The following is a 25,028-nucleotide window of genomic DNA, read 5'->3' on the forward strand; positions in this document are numbered from 1 at the left end:
TGTCTGCTCGGCCCTCCCCGGGTTTGCTGCTGGTTCTTCCCGGGTTGGCTACCGTCCCTTCCACCTCCGTGGAAGGGCGGTTCCCCCTGCCACTTTCCCCACTTCCGCGGGGGAGCGGCACACCGCCGGCCGGCTCTCTCGGGGGCTGCTCAGATGTTCCTCAGGTGTTCCCCTTAGATGTTCCTGGTGCATGTTGTCTCTCTCCTCCTTTATAGTCCTCTTCCACCAATCCCAACTCTGCTACCCACACGCCGAGTACGCTGCTCTCCTCCAATCAGGAGTAAGATCAGCTCCTGCAGCTCAGTCAATCGAATTGGCGAGAGGCAGCTGTGTAGAAGCTGTTTCTCCCTTCTCAGCGCCATATTGTGGGAGAGCAGATGCATAGAATAAGTCTTAATTCCAGTAACTTAGTCTAGTCCGAGTTGCTCCCCACAGATAAGGATGCTTTGGGAAAACAGTGCCAATTCTTCTCTGATTTTCCTTTCCTAACTGTTGTTCCTATTACCTTTTGAGCCATAGATATATTATTTATATATATATATGTATATAAAAGACATGCATGTCTGACAGATACAGACATATACATGTTCGTATCATCCATTACACTACAACCAAATTTTATTCCCTTCTGTTGGTGTCTGTGAGGCATTCTTTTTATTATTTGTGGAGTGACCTTTACTAATTTTTCTCTTTATTAAAATAATATACCCTTTTTATAAAGATTTATTGATTTATTTAATAGGCAGAGTTACTGAGAAAGAGAGGAGAGACAAATAGATCTTCCATCTGCTGGTTCACTCCCCAAATGGCTGCAACAACCGGGGCTTGGACAGGCTGAAGTCAGAAGCCAGGTCTCCCGTGTGGGTGCAGGGGCCCAGGGATTTGGGCCATCCCTCACTGCTTTCCCAGGTTCATTAGCAGGGAGCTGGATCGGAAGTGGAATTACACATGGGAAAGCAGAAGATGGCCCAATTCTTGAGTTCCTGCCACCTACATGGGAAACCCAGATGGAGTTCCTGGCCTCAACCTGGCCCAGCCCCAGGCATTGTGGTCATGTTGGGAGTGAACCAGCAGATGGAATCTCTCTCTCTGTCTCTTTTCTCTCTCTTTTTCACTCTCTGTAACTCTGCCTTACAAATAAGTCATTCTCTAAAAAAATAAAGTATGGAGCCATATTACAAATACTACTTTGAAAACTATCTTCTTAAATTTTATATATACTTTTTTACATATTAAAAACATGTTGTTTCCAATATTTTATTATTATACATAGTTTTTTATGAGCATTGTAATAAGTAGATTGGAATACTAATACTAGTTTTTCTTAAGGAACCAAAATCTACATATGTTATTCCTTGATGCTGATTTTCTTATTTATTTTTCAGAGGATTGGAATGCACTATGATGTGTCTGTGTATATCCTATAATATCAAATTCATAATCATATTATTATTTTATATATCACATTTAAATTATAAATACTTTATCATCTCATTTTTATACTCCTAAAGAAAGTAAAACAAAGATTTCCTTCACTTTTTAGTATTTGTTTTGTTGTTTTTTTTTTTTTACTTTTATTTAGCAAATATAAATTTCCAAAGTACAGCTTATGGATTACAATGGCTTTTCCCTCCCATAACTTCCCTCCCGCCCACAACCCTCCCATCTCCTGCTCCCTCTCCCCTTCCATTCACATCAAGATTCATTTTCAATTATCTTTATATACAGAAGATCAATTTAGTATATATTAAGTAAAGATTTCAACAGTTTGCACCCACACAGAACATAAAGTGTAAAATATTGTTTGAGTACCAGTTATAGCATTAATTCACATTGAACAACACATTAAGGACAGAGATCCTACATGAGGAGTAAGTGCACAGTGAATCCTGTTGTTGACTTAACAAATTGACACTCTTGTTTATGGCGTCAGTAATCTCCATAGGCCCTTGTCATGAGTTGTCAAGGCTATGGAAGCCTTTTGAGTTCACAAACTCCAATCCTATTTAGACAAGGTCATAGTCAAAGTTGAAGTTCTCTCCTCCCTTCAGAGAAAGGTACCTCCTTCTTTGATGGCCCATTCTTTCTACTGGGATCTTACTCACAGAGATCTTTCATTTAGGTGTGTTTTTTTTGTTTGTTTGTTTGTTTTTTGCCAGAGTGTCTTGGCTTTCCATGCCTAAAATACTCTCATAGGCTCTTCAGCCAGATCCAAATACCTTAAGGGCTGATTCTGAGGCCAGAGTGCTGTTCAGGATGTCTGCCATTCTATGAGTCTGCTGTGTATCCTGCTTCCCATATTGGATTGTTCTCTCCCTTTTTGATTCTATCAGTTAGTATTAGCAGACACTAGTCTTGTTTATGTGATCCTTTTGACTCTTAGACCTATCAGTATGATCAATTGTGAACTGAAGTTGATCACTTTGACTAGTGAGATGGCATTGGTACATGCCACCGTGATGGGATTGTATTGGAATCCCCTGGAACATTTCTAACTCTACCATTTGAGGCAAGTCAGCTTGAGCATGTCCCAAACTATACATCTCCTCCCTCTCTTATTCCTACTCTTATATTTAACAGAGATCACTTTTCAGTTAAATTGTGTGTTAATTACAGAGTTCAACCAATAGTATAAAGTAGAACAAAAATATACTAAAAGGGATAAAGTATTAAGTTGTTCATCAACAGTCAGGACAAGGGCCGATCAAGTCACTGCTTCTCATAGTGTCCATTTCACTTCAACAGATTTCCTTCACTTTTTAGTATTTGAAAAGATGATGTAAGTAAAGCATATAGAATGATCTGCCCAAGATTGTATAGCTAGTGAGAGATCTAGGCCTAGAGTCTACTACTTTTTGTTCTTAAATCAGTGATTTCCAACTTGTGAGCAAGATCCTTTGAGCGCCATGAAGTAATATAATGGGCCTAAAAATCCATACAGGCTTTAAGTTAGATTATCTGAAAGCAGAATGAACAATACACAGATAGTGTTACAATTAATGAAACAAATTTATTGGAAATAAGTGTTAAATTAATGGTTTATTTTGTCATTATTTTCTAAATCAATGGATAAGAAACTATAATTATCATCACTTGAGAGATCCACAACATTTTTTAATATTGGAAAAAGGAGTATCATCCTTGAAGAGTTTAAGGAACCAGTGTTTTTGACCTTGTTAAAATTCACAATATTCACTCTCAAGACTTACTAAACGTGGCCATTGTGGTGGTGCAGCAGGCTAAGCCACCGCTTTTGATGCTGGCATCCAATATGAGTGCCAGTTTGAATCCTGCCTGCTCCCCTTCTGATTCAGATCCCTGTTCATGTGCTTGGAAAAGCAGCAGCAGAAGTCCCAAGTACCTGGGCCCCTGCCACCCACATGGGAGACCTGGATGAAATCCTTGGCTCCTGGCTTCAGCCTGGCCTAGACTTGGCTATTGAGGCTATTTGGGCAGTGAACCAGCAGATGGAAGATCTCTCTGTAACTCTGCCTTTCAAATAAGTAAATAAATCTTTCAAAAAAATTTCTTAAAAAAAAAAAAACAAGAATTATTAAATGGCTTAGAACTGGGGACAAAACCATGCTCCATAAGTGTAGCCAGCAGTATTCCCTTGTGCTATACAAATTATGTTTCTCTAAAATAATCTTATTGGGTCTTACTTTTAAACTTTCAAACAAAACAAAAAATGAGTGATTGTAACTGAGTAGAGATGTAAGGCATGAAGGGAAGTGCATGTGAACAACTTTCTATCACCATAGTTTCTCATTCTACAAAAAGTAGAATGGTGATTGCCAGGGGCTGAGCAAAGGTATTGTGGGCAGTGGCAAAGTGGGAAAGCCAGTCGTAAACCACACTCCAGAGTGAGTTGCACTGCCTCTTTCTGAAGTACTAGCCACTTCACAACTGGACAAACTCAGGGAACCTAGAGTCAGCTTTAGGTGGATCCTCAAAGCAGAACCCTTCCAAAGCCTTACTTCAGAGATTGATCAGAAGTAAGTTAGAAGCCAGAAACTCAGTCCCATCTCCCATTTGTGTGACAGGGACCCAAATACTTGAGCCATCACCTGCTGCCTTCTAGGGTTTGCACTAAAAGAAAATGGAGTGAGGGGCAGAGGCAGGACTTGAACCCAGGCACTCTGGTATGGTATGTAGGTGTTCTAAGTAACCTCTTAACCCCTAAACCAAATGTCTACACCAAACCGTTTTTAATGGTCATAAGAATAAATTATATGGAACTATAAGTGGTCAAATTTACAGGAAGGAAAAGTAAAATGGGTGTGAAGAAAGAGGGGAAATGATTAATTATTGTGGTATGAGTATAGAGTTTCAGTTTTGCAGGATAAAAACTTTTGAAGGTAGTGATTGATGGGTGCACAACAATGAATGTGTTTAATGCTACAAATTTTCCACTTAAAATGGTGAAAATGGCAGATTCTATGATACATATTAAATTATGTGTATGTACAGATATGTAAATATCAAAATTCAAAAAGAAAAATAAAATTTTTCAAAATAAGTTACCTGTAGATCAGATTTCAAAATACATTTTTGATGAGGACCTTTACTCACAAAATTGAAATAGAACAGAATTATGCTAAAATATTTTACTTCTTGGTATAAATTATTTCAGAGATGGGTAAAGGACATGGTGTATAAATGAACTAATACCTAAATCATATTATCCCATGATTCTGGGCACAATTCACCAAAACTTGAAGGTAAATAAAATAAACCATGTTCAATGCAAATAATAACTCAATGCTCAGATATTTCTTCCTAGTATTGAAATGCTATATAACTCTGTTAATTGTTCCTTCTGGATGTTGGTTTCTTCACAGGTAAACCATGAATATTGAAGCAGATCAGCTAATATGACTTTGATAAGAAATATCTAATAAAATAAAAACCAATAGGATATTTTTCAAATAAAGTGTTAACACTTGAGCATTTAAAAATAGTAGGGTTTTTAAAACATCACTGTTGTTTGTATTTAACATCTTTCCTAGTTCATCATCATCATTAGGAGATTTATTTAATAGATGTAAATCTGCTTTATCTACTTCTAGATGTATTTAAAAGCATTCAACATTATACAGTTCTGGGCCGGCGCCGCGGCTCACTAGGCTAATCCTCCGCCTTGTGGCGCCAGCACACCGGGTTCTAGTCCTGGTCGGGGCGCCGGATTCTGTCTCGATTGTCCCTCTTCCAGGCCAGCTCTCTGCTATGGCCCTGGAGTGCAGTGGAGGATGGCCCAAGTCCTTGGGCCCTGCACCCCATGGGAGACCAGGAGAAGCACCTGGCTCCTGGTTTCGGATCAGCGTGATGCACCAGCCATGGTGGCCATTGGAGGGTGAACCAACAGCAAAAGGAAGCCCTTTCTCTCTGTCTCTCTCTCTCACTGTCCACTCTGCCTGTCAAAAAAAGAAAAAAGAAAAAAAAAAGCATTATACAGTTCAGGATCGTGAGAAGACTAAGGCAGCCTAGATTTCCTAGACTTCTCTCCTGTAAACACTTAACGTTAGCAATAGTTTTGTTAGCCTATGTTGAATATCACACTTACGGTAACATCCTCTTTAAGATCAGATGAGAAATGATATTTACCTATACCTGCAATAAATATTTTCTTGTCACAAAGCACTTACCATAGAATGGATATACTGCACTGATATTTGTCACCACTCTACTTATTTGGCTAAAGAAGTCTTGTTTGATACCTGGGTTGTCAGATCAAATTATAATTTAAATCCTTTAGCTATGTTTAGCCCCTTGGCAGTGGATGAGTTGAGAATGTAGAATTCAGAAGCAGATGGTGCAGGAGCCTGGTAACTAGATAGGAGGCATTTTTACCTCTGTGTCATTGGTTTAAAACTAAACTTGGTTGATCACAATTGCTGTTCTATACAAGATTGTAAGTAATTTGATTCACATCTCTAATGGGCAACACCCCATGTTATGAAAACTCATCACTCGGCACTAATTAGCATTCTTGTTGTCAGCCTCAGGATGGGAGCCAAGCACTGAATCAGTCCGGAAACCTGAACTGCTGGCTGGGTCTGAGTCATCAGTCTAGGTGGCTCATTCAGCCTTTGGCCTTTCCTCAAGTTTACAGCTCGGTGCAACTGTGTATAATATACACTCTCTATGACTTCAGGAAACATACTAAAAGATATTTATTTAAAAATGTCTTTAAATTATACCAATGGTAATGATGGAGGTTAACATCTATTGGCTACTTGCTAGGAGTCAGGTGTTATTCTAAGAGCGTTAACTCAATCTTCACGTCATTCCTACAAAGTAGTGGTTAGTATTTCCCCTTAGAGTTGTCTAAGATTTCTCAGATAATGTGTGGTGGAGTTGGAACCCAGCTCTAAATACAATTGCTCTCTGCCTAATTATAGAGCTTACTTGATTTTTTCTTTAACTATTGTACTATATAGCTGACATTTAAAATACAGCATCCAAACCAAATGGGTATATATCAATATCCCAACTTTAAAACTGCAAATTTTCCTGTACCAGTTTTTATTATTACTTATTTCCAAAATAAGTGATGTATTTTTATGAAATTTGATCCATTTGCATCATTATTTTGAGTTTTAGGTTCTTAAAAATCCTGATTTTACAATGGCTTTTTTTTTTTTTTTTTGACAGGCAGAATGGATAGTGAGAGAGACAGAGAGAAAGGTCTTCCTTTGCCGTTGGTTCACTCTCCAATGGCCACCACGGCTGGCGCGTTGTGGCCGGCGCACCTCACTGATCCGATGGCAGGAGCCAGGTGCTTCTCCTGGTCTCCCATGGGGTGCAGGGCCCAAGCACTTGGGCCATCCTCCACTGCACTCCCTGGCCACAGCAGAGAGCTGGCCTGGAAGAGGGGCAACTGGGACAGAATCCGGCGCCCCGACCGGGACTAGAACTTGGTGTGCCGGCGCTGCAAGGCGGAGGATTAGCCTAGTGAGCCGCAGCACCAACCTTCAATGGCTTTTATGCTCATCAAGTTTTTTTTGTTGTTTGAGTTAAATATTACCCAAGTGTAAAAACAATCTCTCTCATTTTTAAATGAATAGAAAAGAATCAAACAAAAGAAAACCATATTAACCACTCCATCCCAACACAAACATAGTAAACAATCACTAAATAGACAATTCAGTCACACTATTTGTTAATATAGTAATGGGATTCTTTCCATGAATGGGATTCATGCAAAATTAGAAAGCTGATAAGAAATTTTTTGAAAATCTAGATCTCCATTTTGTGAAATTTTTCATAATAGCTAAGGAAGAGGTTTTTGACACAGTGAGACAAGTGACCTTTAAAATTCATGCAGCAATTAAATCTGTTTCGATGAATAAAATAATTTTGTTCTCACAGCTTTCTTAAGACTTAATAAAATAATATTTGTGATATTTTGTTTAGAGACATAAAATAATCAGTAACTACCTTTTAATGTTTCCTTTAGTTGCCTTCTAAACACAGTTACTCAAAGATGTTCAAAGTCTCACTTGACACATACACATTACTCCAATTTTGCTAATAGATAAAGGTTTTGTGTGTTCTCCCAAAATAACTAAGTTAATTATATAAGTGGGAAGTCTTGGTTTTTACTGCTATTTGACATTGAGTGACATGTAGCATGCCCATTCTAGAGCTTAACTTTCCTAAGCACAAATAATTAAAATAAGGACCAACTTCAAGGGCAGTCGTGTTGTTCTGTTATTGATCTAGTTGCTGTTTTTAGTGGAGTATAAAAACCAGTTTATGATGGTAAATGACTTCAAAAAGATGGAACACTAAATAGATGTCTATTCAAGATTCAGTAACTGTGTCCTCTCATGCCTACTTTTATTGTGTCTAATAATTTGCAGAATTCCTTCAAATTGTTTCTTTGTCTGGTCAGAGACAGTGAATCATCTGGATTTCCAAGAATTTGAAAGAACTTTGGAGGAAGTCAGCAAATCAACATAAACCCATATCAACAGATGCCTCCTTCTTATTACTTTGTATCTTCAGGATTTTTTTTTTTTTTTCCTGATCAACTTCTAAATGTGTTACCAGCAAGCTTGGATGCCTCTGAAAGGAGGCGTGGTGTGGTGCAGAAGGGCTTGGGTTTTGGCGTGGGGTTGACCTTGGGTGTGAATCACAGTTCTAAGTGGCTTTGTGCAAATTTTTTCTGTGATCTTCAGTTTCCTCCTCTATAAAAATAAGTTAATAATATAGTAGACCCTAGACAATTTCAAGGTCTATGTCCTGAGATCTTTTTCAGGTCTTTGAGTTTGCAAAAACCACAGTAGCATATAATTTTTTGTTTTATTCTCCATAAAATTGGGATAATGACCCATAATTCCTGTGTTGTTGTACTAATTTAAACTATATATTCAAATATGAACAACAAAGCTTGGTTGATGTGGACTCTGGGCTAGGGTCTGCTAATGTTGCTCCAAGAGCTAAATAATTAATTCTAGCTTTTTTGGAAGTAAGTCAAGTTTGGAATCAGTCACAAATAATTGCAATTTTGCTTGAATTAGAGAATATTATGTAGGGTGTTTTCCATTTGAAAGGCAGAGAGAAGTGCTCTCCTCTGCTGAATACCTACCTGCTTCTATGTGTGTTTTAAATGTACTCTTTATTTTTGAGCAAAAAAGAAGCTCAGTCAATGGCCTGAGCTGGGATCTCAAAAACTAAGGCATAAGAATACAGAGAGCTGCTTTTTAGCTATGTAGACTAAAATCATGAAGTATAAAACTTAAGAGAAGAAGCATACAGAATCAGAATCAAAAAAGAGCCTGATTATTAGGAAGTAGATAAAAGCAAGGACCTGATACAAAACAAAGGTTGTGCAAAAGTGGTCAAGACACATAGTAGCAAACCAGTTCAGAAGGATGAAAAAGTATGAAAGTAGCTCCAAAGGTCACCTATGCAAGAATCCTTAATTAAGGGTTCTTCTATACTAATTATCTCAGGAATTATAAGCATCCATTGGTCCAAAATTTCCTCAGTTTTGTGACTAGTTTGTGACTGTAGGCATTCAATCATTTTTAGCTTCCTTCCTCATTTGACTTAATTCTGAATAATGACAATTAAATCAGTTAAGTTGTTAAGAGTTTAAGCCATTTGATCTTTCCTGGCACACAGTAAGTGTTCAGTAAATATATGTTGAATGAATAATTTAGTAGAACTCAACAACATGATCATCATTTCTTTTTTTAAATTCATATACATAGTTTCTATGGCATGTGACAGGCACAGATTTATTATATGCTTGCTTTGTGCCCATGCCTTAAAGTATGGCCTATAAAGAAAAATTTTTATGGCTCCAATTCTCAAGGAGTTGATCTAGGTGAGTTGATAAAGCATAAGCACATAAATGAAAAGTTAGTTTAGTCCAACAATAGGAGAACTGTTTCTATTACTAGTTTAATTACATAATTAATGGAAGAAACAGTGAACAAAGTCATGGGAGAAAAGTAAGATGAAGAAATACTAGTGGAACTTTTTGGTTGGAAATAAAAATTTATGTAGAAGAGGGGTAGGTAAGACCAGAAAGGTTGTTTATATTTTATAGAATCATGATGATCACAGTTGTGATTATACCAAGGCTTTTCTTATTCTTGATTGAAGTTTGCACATTATGAGGGCAGTGGATTATTTGCAAATAGATTTAAATTCCCTACTCTGTTCACACTGTGTTCAATTTTTGTGTTTGACTTCTCTGTGACATTGTGTGCTCACTGATGCTTTTTAGTGACATTATCACCCACATTTTGAATTAGAGGTTACTGTTGAGGCAGAAGATTAAAGGAAGGGAGGCATAAGATATAAACACACATAATAATTACCTTGAACCAGAAGGCGTTGTTTAGACTAGGTTTTTAACTAATCCATTCTCAGTTGGGATTGAAGAACATTAGGAGATGCGTACAATAGATGAAAAAGCAAAACAAAAATATTTTGCAGCTCTTCCTACACTAAAGTATGCTTCCTTTATTTGCTAGGAAGTTTGTTTAATCAATAAAACAACAAATAAATACATCCATATGCAAGTAAAAATGTGAACTTTGATAAGGTATGTAAAATACAAGTGCCTTTTGGGTTTTCCATTATTTGGATTTTCCAAGCTCTCCCTCTGTACTCTTCCCTCCTTTAGAAACAAGTTCATCACAACCAGCATTTTTCCATAATTCCATGATAAATTCTATGTAATAAGATCACTTCTGGGCCAGGCATCTGGCACAGCAGTTGATATGCCATTTTGGATGCCTGATATCTGTACTGGAGTGCCTGGTGCAAGTCCTAGCTTCTCCACTCCCAGTCTACCTTCCTGCTAATGCACACCATGGGAGGCAGCAGATGAAGGATCAACTACCTGGGTCTCTGCCGCCTATGTGGGAAACCTGGATTGAGTTCTGGGACTGTGGCTTTAGCCTGACCATCCCTGGCTGTTGTAGGTATTTGGGTAGCATATGGACAGATAGGAGATCCTGCTGTATCTCTCTGCCTTTTAAGTAAAATGAAAAAATTTATTTAAAAACAGATGCAAGCCGGCGCCGCGGCTCACTAGGCTAATCCTCTGCCTTGCGGCGCCAGCACACCGGGTTCTAGTCCCGGTCAGGGCGCCGGGTTCTGTCCCGGCTGCCCCTCTTCCAGGCCAGCTCTCTGCTGTGGCCAGGGAGTGCAGTGGAGGATGGCCCAAGTGCTTGGGCCCTGCACCCCATGGGAGACCAGGAGAAGTACCTGGCTCCTGCCTTCGGATCAGTGCGGTGCGCCGGCCGCAGTGCGCCAGCTGTGGCGGCCATTGGAGGGTGAACCAACGGCAAAGGAAGACCTTTCTCTCTGTCTCTCTCTCTCATTGTCCACTCTGCCTGTCCAAAAAACAAACAAACAAACAAACAAAAACCCAGATGCTGTGTGGAATACCTGAATCCCCCATCAGTTCCTGGGTTTGAGTCCCAGCTCCACTTCCCATTCCAGCTTCCTGCTAATGTGTACCCTAGGAGGCAACATGTGATGGGCCAAACACTTGGATCCCTGCCACCTACATGGGAGACCTAGACTTAGTTCCTAGCTCCTGACTTTAGACTGGGTCAGCCCCAGCTGTTGTAGGCATTTGGGGAGTGAACCTGCAGATTGAATATCTCTCTCTCCACCCCCACCCCTTCTCTCTATCTCCTCCTCTGTCTTCGAAATAAAAATATAAATAAATAAATAAATAAAAATTTAAAAGATAACTTCTCAGAAATGATCATTAGCCCTTACCATAATAGTCCACCAGTTTTATTGAGTCTTGTCCATGAAAAAAGCTCTAGAGTTAGTTATATGCTCTTTTTCTGTTCAACTCTTGTTTCTGTTAAATAAACACTATGTCCATAAAGCAAAATAATAGCTTTTACAATTCCTTTACCTAACAATACACATGAAAATCATGATGAGTTTCCTGCTTTGGGTGATTTCTGATTTTAGTGCTAAGCTGGATCATTACTCTTCTTGATGAGTAGTGGAGGCCAATGGAAAGAAAGTAAGTCCTAAACTAAAAGACAACCAGCTGTGCAGCTCACCAGTTGTATAATTTCAGAAAACTACACTTCATTTTTAAATTTTTTTTTAAAATTTATCATTTATTTATCTATTTGAAAGGCAGAGAGAGAGGCAGAGACAGAGATCTTCCATCTGCTGGCTCATTCCCTCAAGCCCCACAAGAGCCAGGGCTGACCTAGACTGAAACCAGGAGCCAGGAACTTCATCTGGATCTCTCATGTGGAGGGCAGGAACCCAAGTACTTAGTCCATCATCTGCTGTCTCCCAGGTGTATTAGCAGGAAGCTAGATCAGAAGTAGAGGCAAAACTCTATCCCAGGCACTCCAACATGGGATGTAGGTGTCCCAAGCAACAGCTGAACCTCCTGGACTACAATGCTTTGAACCTTAATTTCCTCCAAGTAACATTCAGATAATAATACTTCACAGGATTGATGTGAAAATTAAATGAGAGTAATTTAGGCTACTCCTTGACCTACAGTATACTTACAAGAAATGTTGCTCCTATGTCCTTTCCCTCACATTGTTCATGTTGTGTGATTACTTGGGTCATGAGTAAGAACGCTGAACTTTGTTTTCGGCTTTCTGAAATGTCTGTGCAACCCAAAAATAGAATCTGAGTGGAATCACCCAGAGCCTGGCATACTAGCATACTCCATGCTAATGTTACAAAGGGAAAATATTCAAACTGTTATTTTCTTACCCCTAACTTGCAAAGAAAATGATGAACCTATGTTGATATACTACAAAAAAAAAAAAAGCCACAGAATTTAGTTTCAAAAGAAAGTTCTCAAACTGTTTCAGTACCACAACTATAATAAATAATAACAAAAAAAGGTCTGTCAAAGCATCCCAACGGCCTTCCAATGCCCTACTTTTCAGTGTTAATGTCTAATATTCCAGGATATATCACAGAGAGAATATTTCTGAAAGTATATATGTATTACTTCCTAAATTTTTTCTTTATTTGTTTTTAGTCATACCAAAGAATTTGAGGGTTGTTTTTGGTCAGAAAAATTATAAAATTATAAAATCCTACCTAGTGTTTCTTTAGAATACTTAGTAGAAAGGTTTTATATTTATTGTTATCCTCAATTTGTTCACAAATACCTTGGAATGTGAACATTTGAATATTTGCAATGATTATGAAAACAAATGTAGCCTTAAGTTCAATTTTAGCTCAGTCATTTACTTGTTGTGTGCCCTTGGACAAGTTTTTGATGTCTTTCTAAGCTTCAGGTTCTCATCTGTAAATTGAGAATTATAACAGTACATATTTCACTAATTATTGATGGAATATATTCAATAAAGCACAACATACATAAAGAACTTAGCATAGCACCTGGCATATAGCTAATGATTGTTAATTTATTTCTACTTAGATGACACACTTAATATAGTGTTAATGTAATCAGCACATGAATATGGCAAGAAGTAGAAATCAACTATATAACTATATACCTGCAGGAGTGCAAACATGATGCTAATAGTTCTGGATCTCTTCAGTAACAATGTTAGTCACAGGATGCTCTTTTTAAAAGTTCTAGTACAAATTTTCTTCTTAGAAATTGATATTTCTTAAAAAGTACAAACTTTGATACATTATATATAACAAAAACACAAGAAAAAAGAGCCTTACTGTGTTATAATGGAAAACATATAACAAAGCTTTACATAGGCTAAAACTAGCAAAGCGAATAGAATATGATAATAACTGATTGTTTTCCCATATTTACTTTAATAAATGCAATGACCACAGTCTCAGTTTTGTACCAAATAAAGGTATCTATACATAAAATGCATCCTGTGGAAGAATATCTTGTGTATTCCTTACACTTTATTCTTTAGAATTTCTTTATTATCATTTTCATCTAGTCTATAAGATCGAGAGTCTATTTCCTTAGTCATTATCCACCCCCACCACCCCTCCAGGCTAATAACATCATACAGCCTGAGTTATTAAAGTTGATCTGAAAGAGCAATCTGTTCTAAACGACTGTCCCTGGATCTGCAACGGAACCCTGTAAATACCCTTCATTGCTCTGGTGGGGCAGTATCACATTTCCTTCATGCTACTTTTGTGGCCGACACAAGTTAGGCAGTGAGATTTGGACTTTAGATGATCCTGGTTGATTGATACAGGAATGGTGCTTCTCCTGAGACAGGTAACCACAAATTCAATTTTCAGGGTTGCATTTTTAAACAACAGGTGTTCTGTTGATTTTTAAAAATGTTTTTAGTTTTTAAAACTAAGTAGATTTTGGACTTACAGATTTTTTAATGTTTTTAGTTTCCCCAGGTAAGTATTTTTAAGACCATTTACATAGAAAAGAAATTTCTTAAGGATTTCATTGTATTTCTCAATTGTATTATGGGATATAAGACTCTGGTCTACCACCCACCTATTGTTTTGGACAATCAGGAACTTGTATTTAGTATGAAATGTTGTACGTTTAAAAAGGTTAAAAAATATATACATGTCTTTGTTCCTCAAAAATAAGACAGAGGTTTTGTTTTGTTCTTCTTACTTGATGCTGGCGTGGGCGACATCACTAATAAATCTATGAACTTCAAGCAAAATTTATTGAAACCTTAGTATATGTGAGCAGTTTTTTTAAATATTAAAGACTATAGCAATATGGAAAAACAGCAAATACAAAAAATTTGTATGAATCTACTAGCACCGAAATTCTCTCATGTTTGTCTTCCAAGTGAAAACTTCCTATGTCATAGATCTTCCAGATTCCTTGGCATTCCTGTGGATCATCCCAATGTGAGTAAATTGTTTCTGCAGCTGAGTGACTGAATTAAGAAAACAGCTGAAGGCAAGCACAGGATCATGTTAAACCACAATAAACACACGTGTTGGATAGGCCACTCAACCGTATAAGAAAGACTTAAGACATGAAATTTGTGTTTGTTTGTCACTTATAAAGTTTGCTTTTAACTATGCTTGAGTATTAAGACATTTTAAAGACTATACTTTGTACTACTAAATTCATAAAATCTGAACTAGTAGGTTTTATGGCAAAATGGTTATACAGTTATTACTGATATAAGCAAGATGAGGACTAAGTTGCATGGAAGCAGAAACTAATTTTAAAAACTAAAACCTAGAATATGTGTTTGATGTATTGTAAGCAAGCTGCCCCTAATCACTGAATATTATTTATTTTAAATATTTATATAGAGCTTTTGTTCAAGGAGCTCAAAAATGTTTATATGCTATGTTTGAAAATCTATGGTAAAAATGAAAAGATTACTATTGTTCAGAATTTCTTTCACTTCTTTTCTGTAACTTCTACGGCATTTTATTTGTTTAATTATTTAAAAGATTTATTTTTATTTCTATGAAAGGCAAGTTTAGAGAGCGAGGGAGAAACTAACAGAGAGAGAGAGAGAGATCTTCCATTTGCTAGTTTACTCCCCAAATGGCCACAACAGCTGGGGCTAGGTGAGGTTGAAGTTAGGAGCCTGGAACTCCATCTGCGTCTCCCACATGGGTGACAGGGGCCCAAGCACTTGGGGGCCATCCTCTGCTGCTTTCCCAGGTGCATTATCAGGGTGCTGGACCAGAAGTGAGGCAGCTGGGACTGGAGCTTATGGGATACCTGCATCAGCCGCTTAAACCACTTTGCCACAATGCTGGCCCCCTTCTTTTGCGTTCTTTGTGGATTCCTAGTTCCTCTTTCCAATCAACTCTATTCTTTTAGTTTGGGTCTCCACCAGCCTCAGTATTCTACATGTGCATGAGAGGTAAGACACCAGGCTTATCATGACAGGAAAGTAAAAATGTGTTCATTTACAGTGTATATGAGCATTTCTCCTTGGAACACCAATTTGTTGCACTCCTATTAGCTACCTGAAATAGAAGTTCTACTTTTCTTTAGCCCCACTCAAGATCTAGCAGCATTTATATTGATTTCAGCTTAAGATATGAATAGAATAATGAAGGAAGATTCTCTTCTTAAATAGGGGCTGGCGCTGGGGTGTAGCAGGTACACTGCCTGCAATACCGTCATACCATATGGGTGCCAGTTTGAGTCCCAGCTGCTCCACTTCCCATCCAGCTCTTTGCTATGGCCTGGGAAAGCAGTAGAAGGTGGCCCAAGTCCTTGGGCCCCTGCACCCATGTGGGAGACCCAGAGGAAGCTCCTGGCTCCTGGCTTCGGATCAGCACAGCTCTGGCCATTGTGGCCAATTGGGGAGTGAACCAGCAGATGGAACACTCTGACTCTCTCTCTCTCTCTTTTTCTCCCTCCTTCCCTCACCTTCTCTCTCTGTTTAACTCTGACTTTCAAATAAATAAAAAAATCCTTAAAAAATAAAAAAGTTGCTGAAGCCTCTACATAAATAGAAAATGCAGAAACACAGTCAAGTTATCTAGATGCTAGTATTGGCACAGGAGAGCAGATGACTCTATGCCTTGCAGATCTGGATTACCATGGCAGTGAGAATAACCCATCAAAATAATTCAGGTCCTCCTGGATTCGATTTCTTCCTTGATCTGAATTAAAAGTTTTCCTTGGGGCCAAGTGCCAACATCCATTATGGGTGTCATGTCGGTCCCAGCTGCTCCACTTCCAATCTAGCTCCCTGCTAATGTGCCTGGGAAAGCAGCAGAATTTGGCTCAAGTGCTTGGGCCTCTGCACCCACATGGGAGACCTGGATGAAGTTCTTGGCTCCTAGTTTCAGCCTTGCCCAGCCCTGGACATGCAGCCATCTGGGGAGGGAGCCAGCAAAGAGCTCTCTCTTTTCTCTCCCTTTCTCTTTCTCTGTAACCTGCCTTTCAAATAAATAAATAAATAAAATGTTTTCCTCAATTTTCTTTTTTTAAGGATGTATTTACTTCTTGAAAGGCAAAGACAGAGAGAGAGAGAGAGCGCGCTTCCATTTGTTGTGTTGGCTAACTCCCCAGGGCTGGGCCAAGCCAAGGCCAAGAGCCAAGAACTCCATCCAGGTCTCCCATATGGGTGTAGATGCCCAAGACCTTGAGCCATCCTTTGCTATTTTCCCAGTCACATCAGCAGGGAGCTGGATAGGAAGTGGAGCAGCTGGATGCTCATGCGGGATATCAGCATCACCTAACTTGCTGAAGCACATCAGCGCTGTCGGTTTTATTTTACATTTCATTGCCCTTGTAAAAGCCCATAAAAATGGTATAGTGAAGCCCTTGACAGATCACCATAAACAAACAAATTTTGTATCTATTCGATGTATTATAAATAATGTCAGGATGCCTGGAGAAAATAAATATCTTGTAGTAAATGGTCAGAGCTTTTTGTGGTTTTGTGCACTGTCTTATATCCAGTATCTAGCATATAGATGTCATTAAATAAATATTTGTTGAGGGGCCGTCACCGTGGCTCACTTGGTTAATCCTCCGCCTGTGGCGCCAGCATCCCATATGGGCACCAGGTTCTAGTCCCGGTTGCTCCTCTTCCAGTCCAGCTCTCTGCTGTGGCCCAGCAGGGCAGTGGAGGATGGGCCAAGTGCTTGGGCCCCTGCACCCACATGGGAGACCAGGGAGAAGCACCTGGCTCCTGGCTTCGGATTGGCGCAGCACCAGATGTAGCGGCCATTAGGGGAGTGAACCAACGGAAGGAAGACCTTTCTCTCTGTCTCTTTCTCACTGTCTATAACTCAACCTGGCAAATAAATTTTCAAAAAAAGTAATTGTTTGTTGAATGAATAAATGAAACCCTATAAGCTGTTGTGTGGTTCAACTAAGAAAGTTAGGTTTAAATCAATGTATTTCAGGTAAACCCACTGCCTACAGTGTCAGCATCCCATGTGGGCACAGGTTCTATTCCCATCTGCTCCACTTCCTATCCAGCTCTCTGCTAATGCACCTGGGAAAGTAGTGGAAGATGGCCCAAGTACTTGGATCCCTGCACCCATGTGGGATACCCAGAAGAAGCTCCTGGCTCCTGACTTCAGATTGGCCAAGCTCCGGCTGTTGTGGCCATATGAGGAGTAAACCAGCAAATGGAAGATCTTCCACCTCTGTCTCTCTCTGTAACTCTACCTATCAAATAAATAAATAATTCTTTAAAAAAAAAAAAAAAACTAATCCCTGGTATTTAAAGTCTGAGAATTCAAAACCTAGCCTTCCACCAAGACTGATGATATTATAGCATCCTTCATCTGTACCAAGCCAGGGAGTTAACTTTTCTTCCAAATTCATATTCTGAAAATATATGAAATTAATGTCCAGGAACCTATGCTTTAACAAAGTAGGTATTTGTTAAGGACATTTTTCTTACTGATTGGCAATGCTTATGAAAGAAGACATCTGGCATCAGCTTTTTCAAAATAATGTACAAAAAGTTATTCTTAGGTAGTAATACATGGATAGGAGGTTTTTGTTTGTTTTTTTTTTTTGTTTGTTTGTTTGTTTTTGACAGGCAGAGTTAGACAGTGAGAGAGAGAGAGAGACAGAGAGAGAGGTCTTCCTTCCGTTGGTTCACCCTCCAAAATGGCCACCACGGCCGGAGCACTCTGATCCTAAGGTAGGAGCCAGGTGCTTCTCCTGGTCTCCCATGGGGTGCAGGGCCCAAGGACTTGGGCCATCCTCCACTGCTCCCCCGGGCCACAGCAGAGAGCTGGCCTGGAAGAGGGGCAACCGGGACAGAATCCGGCACCCCAACCAGGTTTAGAACCCGGGGTGCCAGCGCCACAGACGGAGGATTAGCCAGGTGAGCCGCGGCACCGGCCATTTTTTTTCATTTTTAAAAAACATTTCCAAAATACTTATTTTTATTGATTTGAAAGGCAGAGTTACAGAGAGAGGAGGAGAGACAGAGAGATCTTTCGACCACTAGTTCACTTTCGAGATGGCCTCCCATCTGCTGGTTCACCCTTCAGATGGCCTCAATGGCCAGGGCTGAACCAGGAGCCAGGAGCTTCTTCTGGGTCTCCTAAGGCCAGGGACTTGGGCCATCTTCCACTGCTTTTCCAGGCCATTAGCAGGGAGCTGGACTGGAAATGGAGCAGCCAGGACTTGAACTGGTGCCCCTATGTGATGCTTGTGTTACAGGCAGAGGCTGAACCCACTGTGTCATAGCGCTGGCCCCAGAAGTTGTTATGTAGTAATGGTCCTTTGGACTTTTAAACAATATCTGTTTCTTTTTTCTGAAGAAGTTTGCTCAGATTTATTTGTTTCTGGGTTTATTCTCAGGCTGATGATTTTCTCTCTCCATTTTCTCTGTCATCTCTAATTAGCCACCTTCAATTAAGTTACCTTTTCTGCATTGGCTTAAGCTTTGGACAAGCAGTTCAAAAAAAAGTCATCAGTTTTCAAACATTAGACCTTAGCCTCATAATGGTTTTTCACTGAGAATTCCTCAAATGTATTAGTGATTAAATGAAAAAAAAATTCTCATTGGTTAGAAATAGGAATCTTAAAAACTAAAAACTTTATACATTTTTAGAATAATGCCATTTTCTTTGACAGATGGAATGTAGTGTTATGTAGTATAATAATTTAGTATTAATTCCAAGCATAAATTGATAATCAACTTGGGCCTCTAGCTATAAATGAAATTCAATAGGTAGGAGAACTGATCGACCACCGACCCCCCATAGGTGCTGTCCCGCTATGGAATCCCTTCGCTCAGTTTTCTCCTGTCCAATCAGGTGGAATGTTTCACAGGCACATGGTTTATACAGCTCAAAATAACTTGGGACCTGCAAGCTGACAAATGCTCTGGCTCCGGTGGTGACAGGTTGTCCAGCTTCATACAGCCATCTTCCCTGAAACTAAGGTTAACTCCTCAATCTCTATGGACGGCTACTCTCTATTTCCAAGGGCGTGAAGAATTTTACTTTTCTCCTGTGCTTTCATCTGGAAGTTCTCCTTGGATAATTATCATCGCTGTGGAGTGCCTGGCTTGGACATCCTCATCTGGGTCAGCTAAAAAAAGAAAGGTAATATCCAGATTTAAGTGTACAAGTGTACTTTGATAACAGGGCACTGACAATGGGAAAAGAGATATTTCAGAAAGCTAGTTCTGTTAGAGTGAAACCTAGGATAACTTTCTAATTATGTATGATCAACACAAAATTAAGTGAAAAATAAAGTTTTCTACGTGTAAAGATTTTGGAGGGGATTGATGAGACACACAGAGATCACAACCTATTTGAGTCCTAAAGAAAAATGTCCCAACTAGGGAAGTTGTGACATGTTGCATATATCATTGGCAGTTTTCTACACATTGTTTTGTTAAAATAATGTTGCTTATAGAGAGAATAAATATGCATTGCTTATTTCCTTTTTAAAGGAATTCAAATCTAAAATAATATGACTCCATAGTTAAAGACTTTCATTTAAAATTTTTTTTATCATGTAAAAGGATACGCTTGCTATTTTTAGTGTTGGGAGATCTGCACTCTGGATTAATGTACACAACAGCTGCAGAAAGTCTTGCTCAAGGGACATTGCTCTTTCTTTCTCCTTTCTCTCTCTCTCTCTCTGTTACATTCTCACTGTTACTCTTTTTCTCTCCCTTTCCAGCTTCATCAGAAACACACTTGACAGTCAGGGGCAAATGTTTGGCCTGGGATATTGCACTATTAGCAGTAATTAGATGCACATCTTGAATTCTGTTTTTAAAAACTGTATAGTAAAGAAAAAGAGAGGAGGGACTATTCTGTAATTCTAGTCCCAAAAAATGAACATTACAGTAATAGTGTCAAGAAATTTTCTTACCTTACCAACACATTTTCATATACTTTTAAAGATATTAGCATCATTTAGTTTCAAAGAAATGAAACTGCTGCCTGGTTTTCTTTCTCAAAAAATTATGATAATTTAATTACTGTCCTCTTAGTAATTATTAGTGAGATGAATTCTTTATGCTGTAAATTAAAAATCTGTCAATACTTTATCGCTTCTTCTTAATAACTGTTAAGATGACATAGAGTCCAGGGTTCTTTTCTAGGAAACTGAGACTATCTATACTTGAAAGAATAGTAGACATTTTTTCTAAATGAAAATTAAGTTATATTGTCTGACACATGGTTTTACAGCAAGTAAAATATTTAAAAATCAAGGCCATTCCAAGAAGCCTGAAATATAGACCTTATTCTTACAGAAGTGTCAAGAGACAAAATTGTAGGCATTACAGAATCTTACAATAATGGGCTCTGAAAGAAATAGTTGGATACTTTCCAAATTCTGGAAGTTTGTCTCTATTCCTACTTATAGCAGATGGCTAAAGCTTTTGGAACTCACAATAATGTGTTAAAACCCTAGCCTTTCATATATTTAAAATTTATAACATAGACTCTATTATGGGTTTCTATTACAATGTGCTTACAAAGGTACATTTTCAGTGGAACTGACTCATAACTGCAACTTATGAGTAAAAGAAATGAGTTTTTATCCAAACTGGTTTTGGAATTCATAGTGATAGTTTTTGCAAATTTATTTTTTAACAAGTAAAATAGCAGATAAATTCAGTCTCATTTTGAAAGGACTTTTATGAAGTAATGTTAGTATGTGAAAAGATAACAGTTCAGTTTTTCAAGTGTTAAGTCCTATACATGATAGAAATAATGGAACCAGTTCACTAACCCTGAAAAGATAAGGCAAAGAGTAGTACTAACCCTAGAATAATTAATTTCCTTCATTCGTAATGAGATCTGATAAAGGCATTGCTGATCTCATAGTGTTATTGCCTAAAACAATATAGAAAGAAAATAAATTCTTAACAGCGTTTTCCCCTCTCCTAGGGGATAAAAAAGAAACAAGCACCACATATCTTAAATTTCTATGGTGCTTCAGATTTGACAGAGTGCTTTTAAAACTATTAGAGCATTGCACATTTGCTTAAAGGGAACAAGCCATCTAAAGACAGAATGGTTTGTTTAGAAATGTAAGAATCTTTTCAGCAGATATATTTTTGGTGGAAACAAAAATTGAAGTGACTGTTTACCTGCAGTAACTAAAGAATTCTCTGAGCTTGTGAGTCACCTTGACAGCTCCGTACTGGCTGCCTGGTACGCACACTGACCTCCCCTTGGAGTCACAATACACTCCACACTCAGGGAGGCCCAGCACAGCCTTCCCACCAAGGTGAACTAGAACTAGGTCTTGAGATCCCAAGCTTATTTGGGGCACCTACTGTTTCTCTCTCTCTCTCTCTCTCTCTAGCAAATGTGCTATGTCAATTTAAGTAGGGAAGTTCTCTTTTTTCAAATCCTTAATCACCTAAAAAATAAATGACACAAATATTAAGAGGTTAAAGAAGGATGAGAGGGAAAGTGTTAATTGGTTTTCTTGTTTAAAAAATACATATTCTCTGTGTTAATGCGGGTTGACAAAGGTTTCTTGTTTGGAATTCCTTATATAACAGCTCAGCTCATCATGAGTGGTGAGGTCCTGACAGTGACAAAGTTTCCCCTGCCTATCACTTCTGTGACAGCTACCAAAGCCTTCTTTGGTCCTGGATGCCTGAAGTCTTCTTGCTTGCCTGCCTTTAACCTTTCAATGGACTACAAGATTTCCTTTTACACTCCCTCTTTGCTGTCTTTCAGTTTAAATGGTAACTTTGGGCTCTGACTTCAGTCTCCATCACACTACTGTTTCCCAGTGTGTTTTCCCCTGAATATAAACACATGCATAGTCTGTTTCATGGCAGCCAATCTTTTTTTCCCCACTGGAATGAAATCTTTACTTTCTTCCCTAACTTCTCACCTTTATCAATTTGTTTAACAACAGTAGTAAGAGAACGGCTTCCTAAACTTTGGCTTTGTTACTGAAAGTCTTTTAATTCCTTCAACTCTTTAAGGAATGTTTCCCTTGAAACAGATTCCCACTAATTTTCCTGTGTCATCTCAGCTCTGCCTCTTTGTCTCAACGTACTCTCCTAATACATACCTTTGTATTTGTCTTTGCAGTTTTTCCTCTTTCAAATGGAAAGCTCTTTAAGAGAAAGACTCTTAAAGTTATTTTCATATTGTTGATAAACAGCATTTCTATACCTCAAATTCTTACTGTAGTAACACAGTATGTACCAATGTATTAAGTTCTTAATGCTATTCCCACCAAAATAGACTAGAAACAAAACTGAGATGGAGATGATGCCTCTAACAGTGATGAAATGGGTTTTGTGACAGTATACAAAGTGTGTCCCATCTGCAGCCACATTTTAAAAGGTGTTCTGTACACAACTGTCCAGAACTGGTTCCTGTGTACTAGGATTTGGTTCTTGGCCCAGCAAGAGTCTCTCCAAAATAAATTATTTAGATATTTCTTTTATGTGACATCATAGGACATAGAAGGCAAAACAAACAGATCAACACTGATGTTAAAGAGAGGGAGTGAAGTCTAACATTTTTTATTTCTCCCCTAAAGAACATGGGTAAGCATAATGATTTGAAAGGCAGAGTTACAGAGAGAGAGAAGGAAAGACAGATACAGAGATCTTCCATCCATTGGTTCACTCCCCAAATGGCCTCACTGATTGGGCTGGGCCAGGCTGAAGCCAGGGGCCACAAGCTTCTTCTTAGTCTCCCACATGGGTGCAGGGGCCCAAGCACTTGGGCTGTCCTCCATTGCTTTCCCAGGCATGTTAGCAGAGAGCTGGATTGGAAGTGGAACAGCCAGAACTTGAACCAGCACTCATATGGGATGCTGGCTCTGCAGGCAATAGCTTAACCCACTATCCCACAGTACCAACTCCCCAAAATAGGGTTGTGTGTGTGTGTGTGTGTGTGTGGTGAGAACTTTTAAGATCTACTTTTTTAAAAATATTTTTTTATTTATTTGAAAAGCAGAGTTACAGAAGGAGGTAGAGACACAGAGAGAGGTCTTCTATCCTCTGGTTTAATCCCCAAACGGCTGCAATAGCTGGAGCTGAGCCGATCGAAGTCAGGAGCCAGGAGATTCTTCCAGGTTTTCCACGTGGGTTCTTGAGGGGCCAAGAGAGACAGACAGAAAAAGAGAGAAATCTCCCATCTACTGGTTTCTTCTCCAAATGCCTACAACCGAGAGGGCCAGGCCAGGCTGAAGTCAGAGCTAGGAACTCAGTCTGAGTCTCCCACATGCATGGCAGGGATTCAAGTACTTGGGTCATCACCTGCTGTCACCCAGGGTATGCATAAGTCGGAAGCTGGAATAGGGAGCAAAACAGGGACTTCAGCCCGGGGACTGTGGTATGGAATGTGGGCATCCCAAGAAGTGGCTTAACCTCTAGGCCAAACACTTGGCCCTAGAACCACCTTCTTATCAATGCTCAAGTACATTACATTCTTGTTAGCTACGTTCACTGTGCTCTGTGGCAGAACTTCAGAACTTACTCTTTCTAACTGAAACTTTCTACCCTTTCACCAACATTTCCCCAGCCCCTCCCCACTTTGTTTTCTCATTTTAACATCTAGGGATACTTTGCAGCCAGAGAGCTAGTATTGATGTTTGGGCTCAGGTTACTTTACATTTCATTTACAATTCTCTGGCCAATGCCCCAGTTTAAATAGCCATATTATTGGAAACAACATATCAATATCCAGGAGATACAGCAAAAGCAGGAAGTAGGAAATATTGAGAAGAAGATTTATAGCAATCAACACCTACTTCTTAAAAACATAAAGGTCTCACCCTATCACCGCACCTCCAGGAACTAGAAAAACTGAAACAAATCAAACCCAAAATTAGTAAAAGAGAAGAAATAAAGATTATAGTAAAAACAAGTGAAATAGAGTTATAAGCAAAAGATGAACAAAATGAAGAATCAGTTTTTCAAAATTGACAGACCCTTAGTTTCACTAAGAAAAACAGATAAGAAATGCAAATAAATAAATACATAGTCATATTACAACTGAAAGATGAGGGGCCAGTGCTGAGGGGTAGCTGGTAAAGCTGTCGCCTATAGTGCTGGCATCCCATATGAGCACCAGTTTGAGTTCCGGCTGCTCCACTTCCAATCCAGCTCTCTGCTATGACCTGAGAAAGTAGTGGAAGATGCCCCAAGTGCTTGGGCCCCTGCACCCACATGGGAGACCCGGAAGAAGCTCCAGGCTCTTGGCTTTGGATCTGCCCAGCTCCCGCTGTTGTGGCCATTTGGAGAGTGAACCAGCAGATGGAAGACTGACTCTCTCTCTCTCTCTCTCTCTCTCTCTACCTCTGCCTCTCTGTAACTCTATCAAATAAATAAATAAGAAGAAAGGAGAGAAAAAAAAACCTGAAATATGAGTTTATATCATATGATATCCCCTAAGAACTAGATCTTCGAGTCTAAAGAAGGGCAGTGCTGATTTAGCTGAGTTGAGCAAAATGCCCAAAGGTATCAGCATCAAGTTTGGTTTGTATGAATCAGACTTAGATTTTTGCAAGTCCTTAGGGAAGATTCTTTTCAGGAAAAGTCCTAGGAAAGAAATAGAACTATTTGGAAAAGTAAAGAAAGATCTGTGCTTTCTGTGTGGCCAAATTATCTTATGTGATTTATTAAAGTCTATGTTGATGACTGATGCCACATTAATTGTTTTATTTTCAA

At 39.0% G+C, this 25,028-nt stretch overlaps 1 protein-coding gene across 6 annotated transcripts in view; it reads left to right on the forward strand.

Moving 5' to 3' along the window:
- Positions 1 to 25,028, forward strand: part of MYPN (myopalladin) — a 117,175-nt gene that overhangs the window by 3,551 nt on the left and 88,596 nt on the right. Inside the window, exons 1-3 of one of the 6 annotated variants that reach the window (XM_002718457.5) lie at positions 13,635 to 13,696; positions 14,244 to 14,304; positions 19,171 to 19,461. The exons of 1 other annotated variant lie outside the window; for it this stretch is intronic. Coding sequence is in view for 2 of the 5 variants with exons in the window: in XM_070057739.1 (XP_069913840.1) it covers positions 14,303 to 14,304 (2 nt within the window). In the remaining 3 variants the exon portion in view is untranslated. Of the gene's footprint in view, positions 1 to 13,577; positions 13,697 to 14,243; positions 14,305 to 19,119; positions 19,462 to 25,028 lie in introns of those variants that run through there. 4 more of the 6 variants (XM_070057738.1, XM_070057739.1, XM_070057740.1 and 1 more) reach the window with 4 other exon arrangements.

This window comes from Oryctolagus cuniculus, chromosome 15, assembly GCF_964237555.1.
Source record: "Oryctolagus cuniculus chromosome 15, mOryCun1.1, whole genome shotgun sequence".
NCBI classification, from domain to species: domain Eukaryota; kingdom Metazoa; phylum Chordata; class Mammalia; order Lagomorpha; family Leporidae; genus Oryctolagus; species Oryctolagus cuniculus.